A 19,242-nucleotide genomic window follows, 5' to 3' on the forward strand; every position below is an offset into this window, starting at 1 on the left:
GGATCGAGTACGGTTGACGCGAGGCGGCCCAGCCAACCAGCGCACGAAGCCCAGTTTCGCTCATTGACTCAGTCGCCTCGCGCCAGCCGAGTTCGCCTCTCATTGGTCGCTGTTTTTCGTTATTAACTCGTTAATGGTGCCTCGGAGAAAATTTTTGTAAAGGAAAAAGTTGCTTCGAATGACCGGAGGAACCCGCCACTTTCGGATTGCGAGACATTTTTGGGACACCCGGTATTGACACGTCGGTATGAATGTTCATAGATACAGTAATGTCTTACTGACGCTCAGATTGTCCACTAAAATGGATAATTTGGGAAGAGGAGATACGATTATTCGAGCCTTGCGGCTCGTTTTTATAATTATGGACAATTTATAATCACAACAATAAACCGCAAGGTTCGAATAATCGTATCTCCTCTTCCCAAATTGTCCATTTTTGTGGTCAATCTGGGCGTTAATTAGAGAGACATTACTGTACACGGCTTAAATTGTGAAGAGCCGCAACGTCTTTAAGGGCCTTGACAGATTCCGTATTGTACGAGGAACGCCTGTGTTTGCTTGCAGAAACTTGCGACGAAACTAACCCTGCTACGTTTGGCACAACCTGATGAGACCTCGCGGTGATTTGATTGGATGTATCGTGCCCGGCTCCTCGGCGCAGGGACCAGTACGGCAGGAACTCGATCGAATTTGTGGGGGAAGCCTGCGAATGAAAACAGCAGAATTAGAGTCGTTCGGTTTTTAGACTGCGTCTCCGATAAAACAACAACTGGCAACTCCTTGTCGCTTGTTTCCTGTTCTATATCCGAAGAGAAGAAACGGATCGTCTTCTCCGAATTGTTCATACAAGTTACTGTCCCACTGGAAACGTTTACGAACATCCAGGAACAAGAGGCGACAGTTTGCCTCATTATGAACGTACTGTTAGATTCGCGCGACTACCTTGTTCGTAGAATTCACTTTGAGCGACCTCGCCCTGTTGAAGCTATGGTGACCCTTCTTCATGCTCAGCCAGACGTTACCGAACAGTCTATGATTTCTCTGCAAGAGAGAAAGCTGGTCAGATCGAAAAAATACTCTGAGACAACGAAAACTCGTTGAGACTGATTTATTATAGGCGTTGCCTTGATTACAATACCCTGTGCATAGGCTGAGGATTATCGTCGAGAAGCTCCTCCAGGTTTCCAGAGATGGCTCTCTTCAACTCCGGTCCTGCTTCGTGTAAAGTCCGCAGACCTGCCTGGAGGGTGACGGTGTTATGGCACTCTTTGTCGCCGTCCTTCATCTCCTGTTCCTTGCGCTTCTTGAACCTTCGGAAGTAGTCCTGGATCAGGAAGGTCGCGTAGAACTTGCCGACGGTCACCTCGTCGTCCACTGAAATTTAACGATCAACAAATATGTACAGGGGTGTCCCAAAAATGTCTCGCAATCCGAAAGTGGCGGGTTCTTCAGGTCATTCGAAGCAACTTTTTCCTTTACAAAAATTTTCTCCGAGGCACCGTTAACGAGTTATTAGCGAAAAACAGTGACCAATGAGAGGCGACCGAGCCAATGAGTGGAACTGGGCTTCGTGCGCCGGTGTCTGTGTTCTGTGTCTGTGTTCTTGACCTAAAACGGACTCGAAGTCAAGAACAAGACGATCTTGCAGAACGCAATTATACAGGGTGTCCCAAAAATGACTCGCAATCCGGAAATGGTGGGTTCCTCGGATCATTTGAAGCAACTTCTTCCTTCACAAAAATTTTCTCTGAGGCACCGTTAACGAGTTATTAACGAAAAACAGTGACCAATAAGGATCGCGTACGGCTGACGCGAGGCGGCCCAGCCAACCAGCGCACAAAGCCCAGTTTCGCTCATTGGCTCAGTCGCCTCGCGCCAGCCGAACTCGCCTCTCATTGGTCGCTGTTTTTCGTTATTAACTCGTTAATGGTGCCGTACTCGATTCTTATTGGTCACTGTTTTTCGTTAATAACTCGTTAACGGTGCCTCGGAGAACATTTTTGTAAAGGAAGAAGTTGCTTCACATGATCCGAGGAACCCGCCATTTCCGCATTGTGAAACATTTTTGGGACACTGTATATGACGATGCTCAAGCTATATCGTAACGATCGGTTTTGCGCACCTCCTGGCGGCGGCACCACTTGATCAAGAAGTTTTGGGCTGGTCCTCTTCCAGATCTTCTTGATGACCGCCCTGAGCTCGGTATTCGCGTCATCAATGTTTCCCTCGGTCTTAATTCTCAACGAAGTCCTCACTACGGCGAACAAGGTCGCGTTGAAGAGGACCGTGCCATCGCTGTTCAGCGGCATGTTCATCGACACCAGCCTCTGCGGGATGCGCGTGAATCCAATTAGTCGAGAGAAATAGATTTCAAGGATGACTTGTTGCGCGACGTGGAAACTTGTTGAGATATAATCAAAATGACGCAGTGAGCTGTCGAGTTAAAAACTCATGAAATGAACTATCAAGTTAGATGCTCGTAGAATGAACTATCAATTGAACGCTTGTACAATCAACTATTAAGTTAAACACTTGTACAGTGCACTATCAAGTTAGACACTTGTACAATGAACTTTTAAATATTAAAGTGTCCAAGCTGTCAAGAGACTCGAAGTGTTAACAGGATAGAAAAATAGAAACGTTCTTCTGGTTATCATAGAGGAGAGTAGTAACTAATTTGTCTATTTAATTGCTTATAGAACAGAATAAGGCAATGATCAAAATCTGTACAGATTCCTGGCGAACAAGTCACGTCTGGTTAACAGGAGGATCGACGGCAATTCAACGATACTAACTTTGCACGCGACACGATGCGGGCAGAGTTTACCAAATCCCAATGGCGGCGATATTTTTCTGAGGAGAGTGACAACGTCCAGATGCTTGATGCGACCTTTAGCGTCGGGATCGTACTCGGACCAAAGACGAATGAACTCGTCCAAATGGTGGGGACCCAAGATCGACCAATCCCTCGTCAAGTAATCGAAATTGTCCATGATTACGGCGACGAAGAGATTGATGATCTGAAAGCACCACAATGTAATCAGCTGGTATTCTATTAACAAGTAGGTTTAACGATTAGGTTCACTTACTAGGAACGAGCATAAAACGTAGAAAGATATAAAGTAGGGAATCGCGATATCGGATCCACAGCCACTTAGATTGCCCGCTTCGTCGCTGTTAGGGTCACACTTGACCTTCCCCGGCTGCGCGGAACAGTCCATCATGATCTCTTGCCAAGCTTCGCCTGCACACAGAAATTAAAAAACATAGCTCATCGAGGACTCGTTGTTATAACTGCATTACCGACCAAAAGTTTGGACATTCTTACAAGGAATGGTTTTTAAATATGTTGTAGAGGAACAAAAAATAAGGGATACGTGTTTTATTTATATCAGCTAAATTTCATATTTGAAGGAGGGGGGAGAAACCACCCCTCGAAATTTATAAGATGGAATATGAAAATTCGCTTGAAGTTAGTTGAAGGATTATTATCAAACTTGTTATAAACTTAATTTGTGCATTTCTGGGTGGGTGAATACTGTGCTTTTGTTGTCGGTCACCCTTGATATGGCGTGAACTACCCCTAATCGTATCAATGCACATTTAAAAGACTTGAAAACTGCAAGGAGTTCGTATAAACCATAAGAAATCTCGATTTCGTTTGAACAAATTATTGCATAATAAATTAGTGGATACATGACCTTTCACCCTTAGCTAGGGGTACACCACTCCCGATTGCGATGAACTACATTTGGCTTTAATAATGGCCGAACAAATTCAGGTAAAGATTATTTCTTCGTTGAAGATTATTTCCAAACAATGACGATTATTAGGCGTACACTTGATAATCTCACGCTTTTTTACTTTTTATACTTTTAGTATCAATTTGCACTTTTAAAAATAATTTAATATATTTTTTAAATAATATTATTCTCATTAACGAAGTAGAACACAATTTTCAAGAAATTTGCAATTTTATTTGAATCTGATCGGCCACTGTTAAGGCAAATATAGTTCACCATAATTAGGGGTGGTTTCTCACCCCTCGGTAAGGGTGCGAGGTCATAAATCCACTAATTTGTTATCGCACAATAATTTGTTAGAGTGAAAATCCATGCAGCTTTCAAGTCTTTTAAATGTGTGTTGGAACGATTAGGGGTAGTCTACCCTGTATTAAGGGTGACCGACGACAAGAGTAATATTCACCCATTCAGATAAACTTTACGCAAATTAAAGTATTTTGTAGGGTGGTTTCTCCCCCTAAATATGAGATTGGGCCGATATAAAAAAAAATACGTATCTCGTATTTTCTAGTCCCCTATAACAAATCCAAAAACTAAAGCAATCGGAGGCGGACACCAGAAAACCTTTCCTTGTAAGTAGAAAGCGTCGTGCAATGGTCAGACGCAGTCCACTGTATTTGGTATAGTGGCACTGCGTTCGAAGAAATTAGTCTTTATAAAACGATTATTCTTAATCTCTATCAGCATAATTTCTTCTTGGAACTGTGTGCCTGTTACCGAAATAAGAATCAAGCTAAATACCATAACCGCGAATTACGAATTAAAAAGACCTACATAAATTTCGATTTAATTATAACGATACAGTCAATACTATGAGTTAAATTACTTAAAAAATAATCTTTGCTAGAATCCATTGATCGAAGCAACAAGAAATAGAATCGTCCAATTCCAGTGACTCACTATCATGTAGACAACGGCTTGTACACAAACTTTTGGTATACATACGTATGAAGTAAATTGAACTACAATGTTAAGGTTATATTGAGGTTAAGGTTAAATATAAGATTGAATTATATTGACTCTTATTAATATTCAAACATGATGCTATATATATATATATATATTAAAAAAATTGTTGCTGGTTCCGATTGTTTGTAATAGTAAATTCGATGTTCTTGTTTTATAATATAATAGAACATTCATTGTAGTTTGTAATAACATAAATTTTACTTATTTATTGCAGAAACTTTTCTAATAACAAACAATGAACTAAATTATGTCGAAATTTAAAATCGCAAAAATATTCGAACACTCGACATTTAAACATGAAAATTATTAACATAAGCGATAATTAATATTTAGTCCTTAGATAGTCCTTAGCTTTAATTACGTGTCGCAAGCGCTTAGGCATATTGTCTATAACTTTTTGCAAGTCAGCGGTATAATTTCCATTCTTCAATTAATCGTTTTTTAAATTCTTCCTTCGATCTTATCGGTGTCGTTCGAATTTTCCTGTCCAAAAACTCCCGTACATTTTCAATGGGATTCAAGTCTGGCGACTATAGTTGCGGATGTAATACTATGAGGCAATTTTACAGAAGGTATTCTTGAACTATATTGGCTTTATGTTTTGGATCATTATCTTCATAATATTTAAATGTGTGTTGTACATATATCCATCGCGGTCGCACTTTTCTTAAGATTTTGTTTTCAAATATTTTGACGCTTAAATTTATCTGAAATTTCTTCTATGAAAACCAGTTGTCCGACTCCTTTTGATGAAATACGCAATAATACTTCCACCAGCGTGCTTTACCGTTGGATTTCAATTTATTCGGTTAAGCTCTTGATTTCGTTTACGACATACTAATTTTCGACCATCGGTGTTAAACAGATTTCAATTTACTATCATCGGCGAAAATTACATTGTTCCACCAAGTTTTTTCCTTGTGAACATATTGTTTTGCAAAAGCTGATCTTTTTCTGCGATTCGCCTCGTTTATACATGATGTCCCAAAAATGTCTCGCAATCCAAAAGTGGCGGGTTCCTCAGGTTATTCGAAGCAACTTCTTCCTTTACAAAAATTTTCTCCGAGGCACCGTTAATGAGTTATTAATGAAAAACAGTGACCAATGAGAGACGAGCTCGGCTGGCGCGAGGCGACCGACCCAATGAGCGGAATTGGGCTTCGCGCGCTGGTTGGCTGGGCCACCTCGCGTCAGCCGTACTCGATTCTTATTGGTCACTGTTTTTCGTTAATAACTCGTTAACGGTGCCTCGGAGAAAATTTTTGTAAAGGATCAAATGATCCGAGGAACCCGCCATTTCCGGATTGCGAGACATTTTTGGGACACTCTGTATACGGATTCTTACGCGCCATTTTACCATTGTATCCGTCTGTTTTCAACACTCGACGTATTGTGTCTGGATGAACTTTCTTTCTTGTCTCTTGAAACAATTCAGCGCTTAATGTTGGAGCACTCAAACCAGGGCTCACTTTTACATTTTTCAAAATAATACGTTTATATTATATATATATAATATATAATATAATAATATAATATATTTATATTATACTTGACGTCGTCAAGTTTCTATGGCCGGCCTTTCCGAGGAATTCATTCAATTCGATTTTCTTCATTATATAATATCAGCTACGTTTAATATCAGCTACGGTGCTCTTAGTTTCAGAAGATCATCGTTTTTTCTTTTTCTCGCTGAAAAATTGTCGTACGTCGAACGAAGTGTTTTTACCTTTTTCGTCCCATACTTGAAATTTCTAACTGATCCTAAAACGGCTTTCGAACGGTAACCGATATTGCAAAGTGCGTTCTTTCATCTTGCTCGACGTTATGTTTGTAAACAAACGGCTAAGGTGCCTCGCCGTCCGCAAGAAATGCGAGAATAAGTTATGCGTCCGAATATTTTTGCGACGATAAATTTCGATGTAATTTAGTTTATTGTTCGGTAGTAAGAAAAGTATGCGCAGTGAACTAATAAAATTTGTTATTACAAACTACAATGAATGTTCCATTATACAGGGTGTCCCAAAATTATACTATTTCCGGGAAATGGGGAATTCCTGAGGTGATTTGAAACAACTTTTTCCTTCACAAAAATTTTTTTCGGAGCATCGTTTACAAGTTATCGAGGAAAAACAATGACCAATGAGGAGCGAGCTGAGCTAGCGCTAGGCGGGCGAGCTTGCCTGGCGCTACGCGGCCGAGCCAATGAGCGCGACTGGGCTTCGTGCGCTCGTTGGCTGGACCGCCTCGTGCCAACCGAGCTCGCCTCTCATTGGTCAATGTTTTTCTTGAATAACTCGTTAACGATGCCTCGGAAAACATTTTTGTAAAGGAAAAAGTTGCTTCGAATGATCTCAGGAGTCCTCTCCCGGAAGTATCATAATTTTAGGATATCCTGTATTATGAAATAATGACTCCAAATTTACTATTAGAATTAATCGAAACCAGCAACAATTTTTTGAATAGCATGATGTCCGTATATTAAATAAGAGTCACTGTATAGTTTGCCACGCACCAGTAGCTGATCTGAACAGGACCAGCACGGCTTGCGGGAACGATTGGAAGTTGTTGTTGCGGTTTATCGACGTCTCGTCGTCGATCGCAATCTTCCCAAACACCTGCAACGAAAACTCGATGCATGTCTTGATCTCTATGAACATTAGAACCGGCGTTATTTTTCATCTTAAATACGAGCGTTGTCTTCTTACCTGCATGCCTATTACAGCGTAAATAAAAAATAGCATTATAATGAGTAGAGCTACATAGGGCAGAGCTTGGAAAGACTTGATGAAGGTCCAGAGAAGCGTCCTGATACCTTCCCCTCTGCTGAGCAGCTTCACCAGTCGCATCACTCGGAACAGTCGGAAGAAGTTGATGGAAATGATGGTTGAACCGGGCTGGGAACGTTAGTTCATTCTTAGAATTTCCATCGGGATTTAATAAAAATGCTTCGTCGCGGTTCGGCAGTCGTTTTTTTTTCTTTTTGTTTTCTTTTCTAGGGTGCTACTTACGTTGACTTCCGAGTAAACGATGTCGATGAAACTTCCGAGGACGATGATGAAGTCGAACACGTTCCACGCGTCACCGAAGTAATTCTACGACAAGATTTTCGCATTAAAAATGTGCATTCGTTAAATCGTCCCAATAAGTTTGCTTTTTAAATTGCCATTTAAATTGTTATTTCAAGCGAACCTTATTTCTTTCTAATTTGCGTTCATCAATTTTTATTCGCATTCTTTCAAATTCTGCTGTAAGATGATGCATCCGTTTCGAGACACGAAGCTGTGTGCGCGTGCGCGCGTAGCACAGTTTGCCGAATCGAAGCGCAAAATCAAAAATGAAAGAAAATGATGAAAACTTTTTTTAACGCGTACGAGGATTAAAAACATTGCGAAGAATATTGTAAATAGACCGCGGATCTTTGTGCCAAAATAAAAACGTTGTTGCGCATTAATTTCATAAAGAGAGATCTCCGTCTTTCTTTAATAATTTTCATTCGCTTAAAAAAAATGTAGATATCGATGTCCTTCGATTCAGCGAATTTGCCTAAAAATCTCAGCTACTCGCTGTTTTCGTAAATGCGTGAAATCCGCAGTCTAAATTTCATTTGCTTTAATACACTTTTCCCAACGAGATTTTATATTTCAATATTTCATATTAGCATTATTATCAAGTTTAGAATCGTGTAAAAAAATTAAATTAAAATCTCAACGAGATTTTATATTTTAATATTTCATATTAGCATTATTGCCAAGTTTACACTCGTGTACAAAAATTAAATTAAAATCTCAACGAGATTTTATATTGCGCGAGATTTTATATTTTAATATTTCATATTAGCATTATTACCAAGTTTACACTCGCGTACAAAAATTACATGGTTGAATTCGTATCCTCGCGAAATTCAAAACAAATAACAAAATGGAACACATTGGAAAAAATCTTCTTCGTTGAAACGCGATTCTGACGATGGACGGTACAACTGCAGGGTGTCCCAAAAATATCTCGCAATCCGAAAGCGGCGGGTTCCTCGGGTCATTCGAAGCAACTTTTTCCTTTACAAAAATGTTCTCCGAGGCACCGTTAACGAGTTATTAACGAAAAACAGTGACCAATGGGAGACGAGCTCAGCCGGCGCGAGGCGACCGAGCCAATGAGCGGAACTGGGCTTCGCGCGCCGGTTGGCTGGGCCGCCTCGCATCAGCCGTACTCGATTCTTATTGGTCACGGTTTTTCGTTAATAACTCGTTAACGGTGCCTCGGAGAAAATTTGTGTAAAGGAAGAAGTTGCTTCAAATGATCCGAGGAACTCGCCATTTCCGGATTGCGAGACATTTTTGGGACAAAATGTAGAATTCCTGTAGAAGCAAGGTTATGTCAGAAACAAAAGCGCAACGCGAGAACATGGAGAGACTAGCGTTCGCGCGTAAATAAAATTCGACATTTCATACACACCAACCTAAAATACACACACACAAATGTATCTGATGGGACGATTCGACAGCCAGCGATGAAGAGGAGATCACGTTGTCCCGGGAAATTATGTCTCTGTTACCTTGAACCGGAACGCGGCGAGCTTGAAGACGAACTCGAGCGCGAACACCGCGGTGAAGATCATGTTCAGGACGTCCAACGCCTCCGTGTAGATCTCCGGCTGACGGTAGAACTTCATCGCGAGCGTGACCGTGTTGATCATGATCAGAGTGAAAATGGTGTACTCGAACGGCTGGGAGGTGACGAACCACCATACTTTGTACTGTATTCGATGCTTTGGTATGTAACGCCGCACTGGTTTCGCCTTTAACGCGAACTCGATGCAATTACGCTGCACATACACAACCAGAGAATGCATCACAGACGGGGAGATCCGTGTGATCCGTAACGGATCACGGAATTTTGTCGACGAAGGGAAAATACAACGTGTTCGTTGATTTGTTTCTTTTCTTTTCTTTCTTTTCGCGATCGCAGATACAGAGGTACCCGTGATCGATCGTGACCCCGTAGTTTTTCAATAAAAATCCGAACGGACTGGCTTACCTGATTCTTGTCGAGCTCGCAGTTTTTGTACTCTTGCTCACCCTCGTTCTGGAAAGTGACAATAACGAAACCAACGAAGATGTTCACCATGAAGAATGCTATGATAATGATGTAAATGATGTAGTACGCGGCCACTATCGGCCGAAAATTATGAATTGGTCCATGATCCTCCTCGTTAGAGTCGATCGACACGTCTAGCAATCTGTTGGGAGAGAAAACGCTAAGCGATTGCGCACCGGACACTATTCTTTTTTTTTCTTTCTTAGAGAACAAGATCGAGATACGCGGTCCGTTCGTATGCCCGTGATATAATCGCGATGCGAAGATAACTTCAGGTTGCCGGGTTCCCGCGCGAAAGACAATCGAGGTAGAGACGAGACGCGACGGGACGCGACGGGACAAGACGAGACGAGACGAGACGAGACGAGACGAGAGATCCCGAGCTTACTTACGACGGCCAGCCCTCGAACGTCGAGACGGTGAACAGCGTCAGCATCGCCTTCGCGACGTCGTCGAAATGGAAACGGTTCTGGCACCAGTTCCTCTCCTTCATCACCGGCTTGTTGATGTTCCCGTTCTCGAACTCGAGGTATGTGCCCCTGAAAACGAGATCCGGCGCCCGGTCAACCTGTCACGAACAATCCGATCGCCGCGGAATACGGGGTTCGTGCAACTTACTTCTCTACAGGGTGTCCCAAAAATGTCTCGCAATCCGAAAATGGTGTTGAATGGCTGAAAATGGTTCCTCGGGTCATTTGAAGCAACTTCTTCCTTTACAAAAATCTTCTCCGAGGCACCGTTAACGAGTTATTAAACAAAAAAAAAACAGTGACCAATGAGAGGCGAGTTCAGCTGGCGCGAGGCGACCGAGCTAATGAGGGGAACTGGGCTTCGTGCGCCGGTTAGCTGGGCCGCCTCGCGTCGGCCGTACTCGATTCTTATTGGCCTGGTTTTTGTAAAGGAAGAAGCTGCTTCAAATGATCCGAGGAACCCGCCATTTCCGGATTGCGAGACATTTTTAGGAAGCCCTGTATACGCGCGAACACGTTTATAGAAAAATACGAAACAGTAGAAACCCAACAAGAATGCAATTCCTAAATCTCGAATGCGTAGAACGAAAACGTGAAGATTGCGAACATATTCGCGTTATATTACCCAGATTCTGAACAATATTATATATATTTCTATATATATTTCTAACAGGCACACGTTCTCGAATAAATAAACGCGAGATCGTCCAAGCGTCTTCGTTCCCGCAACGGTAATGGCTGCACGAACGCCGCATGTCCCGGCGTGTACAGGAACGATAACTTACTGGCAGTCGTCTTGCGTCATCTTCGATGCGTCGGTACAATAGAAAAATCTCCCCTACACAACACAAGAGAGCTATTAATGCGAAGCTGACCGGCGGAGCGCGGCGACGTTCGGAAAGCGTGACCGGTCGAGCGTAGGCCGATCCGATACGTTCCCCCTCCCTCGTTCCTTTACTGCGTCAATAACCGACACGCAACAGTTCGCGCGGGGAACTACGATCGACGTCGCTCGGCCGTTCGATGATTAATCGGCCATTCACTAGCGTTCGGAGCAAAGTCAGTAGCAGCGAGTGTACGAGCAAAAGTAAAGGAAAGATGAAAGAAACAAATGTATATACGTGTATGTATGTATGTATGTATGTATGTATGTATGTATGTATGTATGTATGTATGTATGTATGTATGTATGTATGTATGTATGTATGTATGTATGTATGTATACATATATATGTATATGGAGAAGTGACAGAAGCATTCCGTTTGGCGTGCACAATGTAATACAGAACATTATGTATGTATGTATGTATATATATATATACAATATACACAGTATGTATATGTACATAGGAATTCATGTGCAGGCTGTCTTGTTTCGCCTGCGCCGATCGAGGCGACGTGGATCGTGCACGAGTGGGATCGAGAGTCCGGGAAAACGTTCTCGCCTGAAAGAACGATCTACCTTCCGACCTGTGGTTCGCTCGTCGGCCGATTTCTCTAAATACACCGTCAATGGAACGAACGTAACGATCTCTTTAATTATCCGGAAAACTATCTAGGTAGCTTGACTCGCCATGCGCATCGATCTTCTATCGCTGTCGAATCGACGTTGACAGGATTAATCCTGTCAAATTAATGGAAAATTAATTTTGCTGGCTTCTTCCATAGCGATTTTGACACCGCGACGCGAACAGGGCATAGCCTGAGCCTGCAGCTCGATGCTGCATAGTGGGCCGAATCGAAGATTTTAGTGACTTTTTGACAAAAACCTAATTTTCTCATATCGATGTCCACTCAATTTGTATTGCTTGTTAAATGTCCATTACCCTCGAAAGTGGAAATATTAATACAAATGATCATAAATTGTAATAGATACGACAATTTAAAGTTGAACATTTTGAACACTACATTTGACGCCAAAACCTAACCTAATTAACTTTTCCCTTTGCTTTCTTTTTTAACATTAGGAGGCAATATTTCTCGTTAGGAAACAGTAGCTTAAATTAAGATTATTGTATCCTATATATGAAAAATATAATGTTTAATAAAATACAAAGAGTGTAAAAATTCTCTACATTCGACAAGGAATATCTTTTGACACTCGAGGAATCACGGTTTCGGACGAACGGTATATTTTCAGGATACATTCCTCTACATAATTCTGTAAAAGTTACAAACCAGAACGAACCAGATCGCAAATTATTACGTTTTAAAGATATCAACGTTACGTTACTTCGAGGTTAAAGATATCGAAGATAATCTCTCTGTGTTCCAGTCGGTATTACAGAACGCTTCTTCGTCTGTAAAAAAAAATCGACAGATATTTAAAATTTTAAATTATTCTATATAACATGAAAAATATAAGTAAACGAAACAAACTTTTTAACATTACGATACTAACGTACCTGGAATTACTAGCGGGTCCTCGTAATCAGTGTGGGTGCAATAAAGTACGCGTCCCAGAAAAAGTTCCCTGTACGCATTGTATGTAGTTGGTAAATTTCAACAGTTCGAACTTTTGATAAAATGTACAGTACGTTATCGTTTCAATAAATCTGCAGCTTCAGGGTTTAATGTATACAGAGACCTTTTTCTGGGACGCGTACTTTATTGCACCCACACTGGTTACGAGGACCCGCTAGTAATTCCAGGTACGTTAGTATTGCAATGTTACAAATAGTTTGTAACATTATATTTAAACAATTTTTTTTTACAAAAAATGTCAATGGAAATTAATTAAAAATTATTGTTTAACAAATGCAAAAAAGAATTTAATTATCTATAGTTGAAAATAACTATTTTTTAAATATTTTCGGTGAAAATTTCATTGCAATCTCTTTGACGGTTCAAAAGTTATAACAGAATGTCACTGAATTTCTCGATCCAGCCCACTGGGTGCCGGTCCGATGTCCTTCGAGCCTAGCGCCATCTCGAGACTTGCTCTAGGAACTCGAAATCGACTTAGATGCCGTCTCTATCCGATTTTAGTCCGCGGTAGTCAAAGCTCTTGTCTCCGAAACGACCATCGGACATTGCAGAAAACCGCGAATCGCTTGTTTACTGTTCGGCTCACGAAGCCGATGTTTCCTTAGTGTCCCCGGTGCCACGGAGATCGCTAGGTCCACTCCATCGTAAAACGAGTTGCGAGGAGAATCGTCCACAAATTTCCGCCGGCTTTCGTTCCGTCTACAATTGCGCTTGCGACACCGTGAAAAATGCAAGATCGATGTATCTTCGGACGAATTCCCTTGGAGCGCTTCCTTTCAAGACGCTAAACTCGAACGCGACGCGATCGCTTTCCTAGCTGAAATTTGGCGTCGGACATAGGAGATTCCGCGGTGATGGTGGATGCTTGTTCCTTCGGTTGTAATTATTGGTGACTGGATCAACGGTCACAGTTAGTACGGTTTCTGCGAATGGAACGAAAGGAAGCAAGGCGTCATGCAGCTGGCTGTTCACGCTGCTCGCGCGGACCATAACCACGAGACACTTTCTATTATGCCGTGCGAACTATGAACAAGCTAATCGTCTAGCGCTGTGCAGAATTGTTCCACGTTCCGCGCGGTTCCTGAATCTCGGCGAGCAATATGGTGCCGTCGATTTCGTCGCGAATTGTCAAGGTTATATTGCGACATTGTTCGTGGGACATTCGTCATTGCTGAGGATCTTTGTGTAAAATAAAAATCTTCCGCATCGACTGCGGAACATTTGCATTAAGCATTTTCTTTTCTTTCTTTCTTTTTCTCTTCTAATAATTTCAATAAGTTGTAATTGGTGCATTAACATTCTTGGTTTCGTTTCATCTTTTCGTCGGTACATAACCTTGCGGGTTAACCTTCAAGCCTATTGTTGACGCTTCTCTTGCTAACGTTACGAAGGAGAACGTTTTTGAATTTTTTTTCGACGACGAATATTGCAACGATGACGCTTCTGAATCGCCGTTCCGTTTGAAAAAATGTAATCGAGTAAAATTATTGCGAATCTTGCGTGTTCTTCGAATTGAACGTTTTCCATTTTTTTTCCGTTCTCATATAGTCTGAAACATTTTTTATCTCCTCCTGTTTGTTTCGCGAGATGGATTTCTTTGAAACGCGACGTTGCCAATGAAACATGATTTGTCGATTCGAAGGGCCGAGCTAAAAGGGTTCAACTGTCACCGTACGAAGTGCAAGCACTTTTACGGTATAAAGAGCAACATAATTTTCTGAGACCTTCGATATTAACGCTAGATTTACGGAACCCATCGAAATGACGGGTCACTAATTTTTTAATTTTCTAACTTTTTATTTTATAATTATGGGTTCCTATAGCCACTATGAAATTCTTGTAGAGCTTCACTCCCTGAACAAGAATCCGAAAACCAAATTGCTCCATCACCCTCAGTTTTTTAAATAAACGAACTTTTGTAAACCCAAAATTTTCGACAAAAATGAGGTATTGCATGAAAAGTACAAAAGCTAGAAAGTTCTAATCAGTCTCAAAAGATAGAGGAAAGTTTTCCGAATATAGTGGCATGCAATTTATTAATTGTTTTTGGTCCTCAATAGCAATAAATTAATGTCAAAGTTTAAAAAAGTGTCGATGTGCGCAGTTTCTGCGCAATGTTTTTGTATTTTTACGAAAAGTTCTTTGTTCAGCACGTAAACTCTACCCAGGATCGGATTCTGTAGACATTTCTGAAGAAGAAACGGCCTGATAGAAGTGTCAGAACGATGTACATTTTGAGTAGGTCGAGAAAATGTTCGTCGGCAACATGTACACGATGTTTTGCCGCCATGTGCTTCGCTGCTCGCTTCTCTCTGTCCGACAGGGCCGAGGCTATGGGTAATCAACACCGATGGAGGAATCCAATGGGGCACCCACTTAGCGTGTGGGGCGTGCCATTTTTTTTTAGTACTTCAATGTGCTGTCTTCTTTTACATATTTTTATGGATAATAATCAACAAACTGTGAATCATAAATTAAAAATGGAGAAATGATAAAAGAAAAATAATGAACAAAAAATATTCATTTTATTCTGAATTTGTTCGAATTACAAGTATATCATGTATACAGTTATCATTTAAATTATAACGATAATTCGATCATGAATAAATAATCATTTTCAAAACGTTAAACTTCTTGTAACATATCGTTAAATATATATTTAAATATTTATTTAATTATATGACCTAGAAGTCAAAATTATGCTAGTGTTAGAATACTTTCGTTACCAACTCCAAATACTCTGGTTGTGATTTTTTTTGTGAAATATATCACAGTTTGGTGATTATTATCCACAGAAATATGTAAAAAAACAGAACATTTAAGTACTAAAAAGAATTCAAATATTATTTACGAAAAGTGGGTGCCCCATTGGATCCCTCCATCGGTGTTGATTACCCATAGCTTCGGCCCTGTCGGACAGAGAGAAGCGAGCAGCGAAGCTCATGGCGGCAAAACGTCGTGCACATGTTGTCGTCGAACATTTTCTCGATCTACTCGAAATGTATATCGTTCCGACACTTTTACCGGGCCGTTTCTTCTTCAGAAATGTCTACAGAATCCGATCCTGGGTAGAGTTTTCGTGCCGAACAAAAAACATTTCGTAAAAATACAAAAACATTGCGCAGAAACTGCGCACGTCGACACTTTTTTAAACTTTTACATTAATTTATTGCTATTTAGGACCAAAAACAATTAATAAATTGCATGCCACTATATTCGGAAAACTTTCCTCTATCTTTTGTGATTGATTAGAACTTTCTAGCGTTTGTACTTTTCATGCAATACCTCATTTTTGTCGAAAATTTTGGGTTTTTACAAAAGTTCGTTTATTTAAAAAACTCTACAAGAATTTCATAGTGGCTATAGGAACCCAAAAATCGTGTCGGGCAGTGTTATTAGTATAGTAACATTATTTTAATAGTAAGTAACATATAAATTGAATGAATAACTGATAAATGTATCTTTACAATACGAATGATCGTAAATTAAAAAATTAGTGAACAACGTACAAGGTTCACAATAATTTTACTATATATCTTATATGTCTTTACTATAGATAGATAGATAGATAGATAGATATACAGGGTGTCCCAAAAATGTCTTGCAATCCGGAAATGACGGGTTCCTCGGATCATTTGAAGCAGCTTCTTCCTTTACAAAAATTTTCTCCGAGGCACCGTTAACGAGTTATTAACGAAAAACAGTGACCAATAAGAATCGAGTACGGCTGACGCGAGGCGGCCCAGCCAACCGGCGCGCGAAGCCCAGTTCCGCTCATTGGCTCGGTCGCCTCGCGCCAGCCGAGCTCGCCTCTCATTGGTCACTGTTTTTCGTTAATAACTCGTTAACGATGCCTCGGAGAAAATTTTTGTAAAGGAAAAAGTTGCTTCAAATGACCTGAGGAACCCGCCACTTTCGGATTGCGAGACATTTTTGGGACACCTTGTATATATTATAACATTAAATAATAACGTTACTTGCTAATATAATTGCTTACTAATAAATATCTTATTGTTACTTTTATGTAATTAATATGAAACGGCTGTTTTTTGTGCTCCGTAAATCTAGTGTTAACAACGATGTTCGAAAAAATATGTATATATTGTGTTGTATACGGAAACGATTATTTCAAGCTTACGAACGAATGAAACGCGTACTATAGTGTTGGCAAAAAAGTAATTTCGGTTTGCACCAATAGATAGCGTTATGCTTGCACCGTCATTCTTTTGTTGAGGTTATAATTTTCTTGTCTTCAGCTTTGGTAGTTGACACTTCTAGGTTATTATTGAAACAAATTCCGTGTAGTTTTCTTTACAACTGACAGTTTGCTGAGAATTTTAACGTGGAGTGCAAAAATGAATTCGACACATTTTATTTTTTTTATTTCCATAAATGCAAGAAAGCGGCCGAGGCTCGCAAAGAGATACGCGAAATTTATGCCGTCGATCGCATAACAGAACGCGCGTGTCAAAATTGGCTGAAAAAATTTCGTTCCGAAGATCGCGCCGAATCGTGAAGTTACCAGAAAGACGGCAAAAGAGGTCGCGTCGAACAGAATGGGAAATATTCGACCGATTAAAGTTCATTTCTTGCGTAAGAAAAAATTCAGTTTTATTTCGCATCGAAATACCGAAAATACTTTCTTGCCAACCGAACAGATTCGCGTTTTAGAACGTGTTAACCCATTGCACTGAGTGGCGACACTGAGGCGACGCTAGATTGCTACACTATTTTCAAACAAATTAGCACATTATTAAATTAGTATGTATCCGGATAAATTGTCAAATAATTTGAGAAGTTTTCTGTAAGCGTACGCGTTCAATTTCATACGTATCAAATAAAAACAATCGTATCAAATAGAAATACTGTAGGTCGAAACAAATGCCCTCATTTTGGAATTAAAACAGTCTCAAGTGCAAAGAGTTAAATAGCCACGGCTCTGATAGATCTTCGAGTCGGCTCGAAGCTTCCCAAAAGTTAATTCGAGGAGGATCGGATAGAGGGACAGATCGAATGGTCGGTCGAATTGCCGCACAGTGGGCCGGATCGAAGATTTTAGTGTCTTTTTGACAAAAACCAAATTTTCTCGTATCGATGTCCAGTCAATTTTTATTGCTTGTTAAATGTCCATTACCCTCGAAAGTGGAAATATTAATAAAAATAATCATAAATTGTAATATATATAATTAATATTATATATATTTTCTATACGCATTGTACGTAGTTGGTAAATTTCAACAGATCGAACTTTTGATAAAATGTAGAGTACGTTAATTAATCTTACCATTTTGTTATCGTTTCAATAAATCTGCAGCTTCAGGGTTTAATGTATACAGAGACCTTTTTTTGGGACGCATACTTTATTGCACCCACACTGGTTACGAGGACCCGCTAGTAATTCCAGGTACGTTACTATTGCAATGTTACAAATAGTTTGCAACATTATATTTAAACAATTTTTTTTCACAAAAAATGTCAATGGAAATTAATTAAAAATTATTGTTTAACAAATGCAAAAAAGAATTTAATTATCTATAGTTGAAAATAACTACTTTTTAAATATTTTTGGTGAAAATTTCATTGCAATATCTTTGATGGTTCGAAAATTATAACAGAATGTCACTGAATTTCTCGATCCAGCCCACCGTGCGCCGTGCCGGCATCGGCGATGGGTGACTCGTGGTTACGGTGCACGCGTTAACGACACAACGACCATGCACTACGATCAAAGCTTTGTTCTCCGGCGTAGCGCACAAACACATCGACGACTCGCATGCCTCTCTCTGCGCGAAGCGGTTCTCTCTATCCGGAGAGAGAGTTCGACGTCTACGTAAAGCGCTCACGTCTCATTTGGCACAAGCCTGTGTCTGTATCCGTGTCTATGCGCGTGTGTTGCGTGGTGTTTACTCTCGGACAAGTCGTTATATTGCAGCGCCGGCTGATTCTCTTGGTGAACAGTTCTCGGATCTTTGTACAGCGCGTGACCGTGCTCGAGGGTGTTACCGACGGCGCAAAAGGCTTCCGCGAAGGAAAATATCGCCCGTCCTCCGCGCGACATTCGCAAGTGCATTCTCCACTTTTCATCTCCGATTTTGTTTTCGTCTTCCGCCGGCCGCTTCGTCATCGTTACACTAGTCGACGCGAATTTTCCCACGAAATACATTCGAATCGAATGCAATAATTTTATTTTTTTAGACAGTTTCCATGGAAGCAAATTTTCGATATCGAGATTTGTCTAGCTTCGACCACGGGGAAGATGATTTTCACGTAGATCGAGCCTATAGATTTTGCTAAATCGAACCGTATGCTTGTTTTAGCAGCGTATAAAGAACGAGAGATGCTCGAAAGGCGGTAATTTTCTGGGATATTGGTTTTACTTTGAGGGTTAGGGCGCCAAAGTGAAATCTAATTAGGTTAGA

At 40.5% G+C, this 19,242-nt stretch overlaps 1 protein-coding gene and 1 long non-coding RNA gene across 5 annotated transcripts in view; one reads left to right on the forward strand and one right to left on the reverse strand.

Annotated features, from left to right (window-relative positions):
- Nucleotides 1–19,242, reverse strand: part of Ca-alpha1D (Ca[2+]-channel protein alpha[[1]] subunit D) — a 118,707-nt gene that overhangs the window by 27,092 nt on the left and 72,373 nt on the right. For all 4 annotated transcript variants that reach the window (XM_076527458.1, XM_076527459.1, XM_076527457.1 and 1 more), the window contains 13 exons: nt 11,122–11,174; nt 10,259–10,405; nt 9,807–10,008; nt 9,325–9,594; nt 7,781–7,864; nt 7,478–7,666; nt 7,285–7,387; nt 3,090–3,244; nt 2,796–3,020; nt 2,123–2,327; nt 1,139–1,374; nt 943–1,041; nt 585–703 (listed from right to left, as the gene is read on the reverse strand). In XM_076527458.1, coding sequence (XP_076383573.1) covers nt 585–703; nt 943–1,041; nt 1,139–1,374; nt 2,123–2,327; nt 2,796–3,020; nt 3,090–3,244; nt 7,285–7,387; nt 7,478–7,666; nt 7,781–7,864; nt 9,325–9,594; nt 9,807–10,008; nt 10,259–10,405; nt 11,122–11,174 — 2,087 coding nt within the window. The remainder of the gene's footprint in view (nt 1–584; nt 704–942; nt 1,042–1,138; nt 1,375–2,122; nt 2,328–2,795; nt 3,021–3,089; nt 3,245–7,284; nt 7,388–7,477; nt 7,667–7,780; nt 7,865–9,324; nt 9,595–9,806; nt 10,009–10,258; nt 10,406–11,121; nt 11,175–19,242) is intronic.
- Nucleotides 2,926–8,236, forward strand: LOC143260897 (uncharacterized). The gene is made up of 2 exons (XR_013035167.1): nt 2,926–3,062; nt 7,769–8,236. It is a non-coding gene; the product is annotated as an uncharacterized LOC143260897 (long non-coding RNA).

Source organism: Megalopta genalis, unplaced genomic scaffold, assembly GCF_051020955.1.
Source record: "Megalopta genalis isolate 19385.01 unplaced genomic scaffold, iyMegGena1_principal scaffold0023, whole genome shotgun sequence".
Taxonomy (NCBI): domain Eukaryota; kingdom Metazoa; phylum Arthropoda; class Insecta; order Hymenoptera; family Halictidae; genus Megalopta; species Megalopta genalis.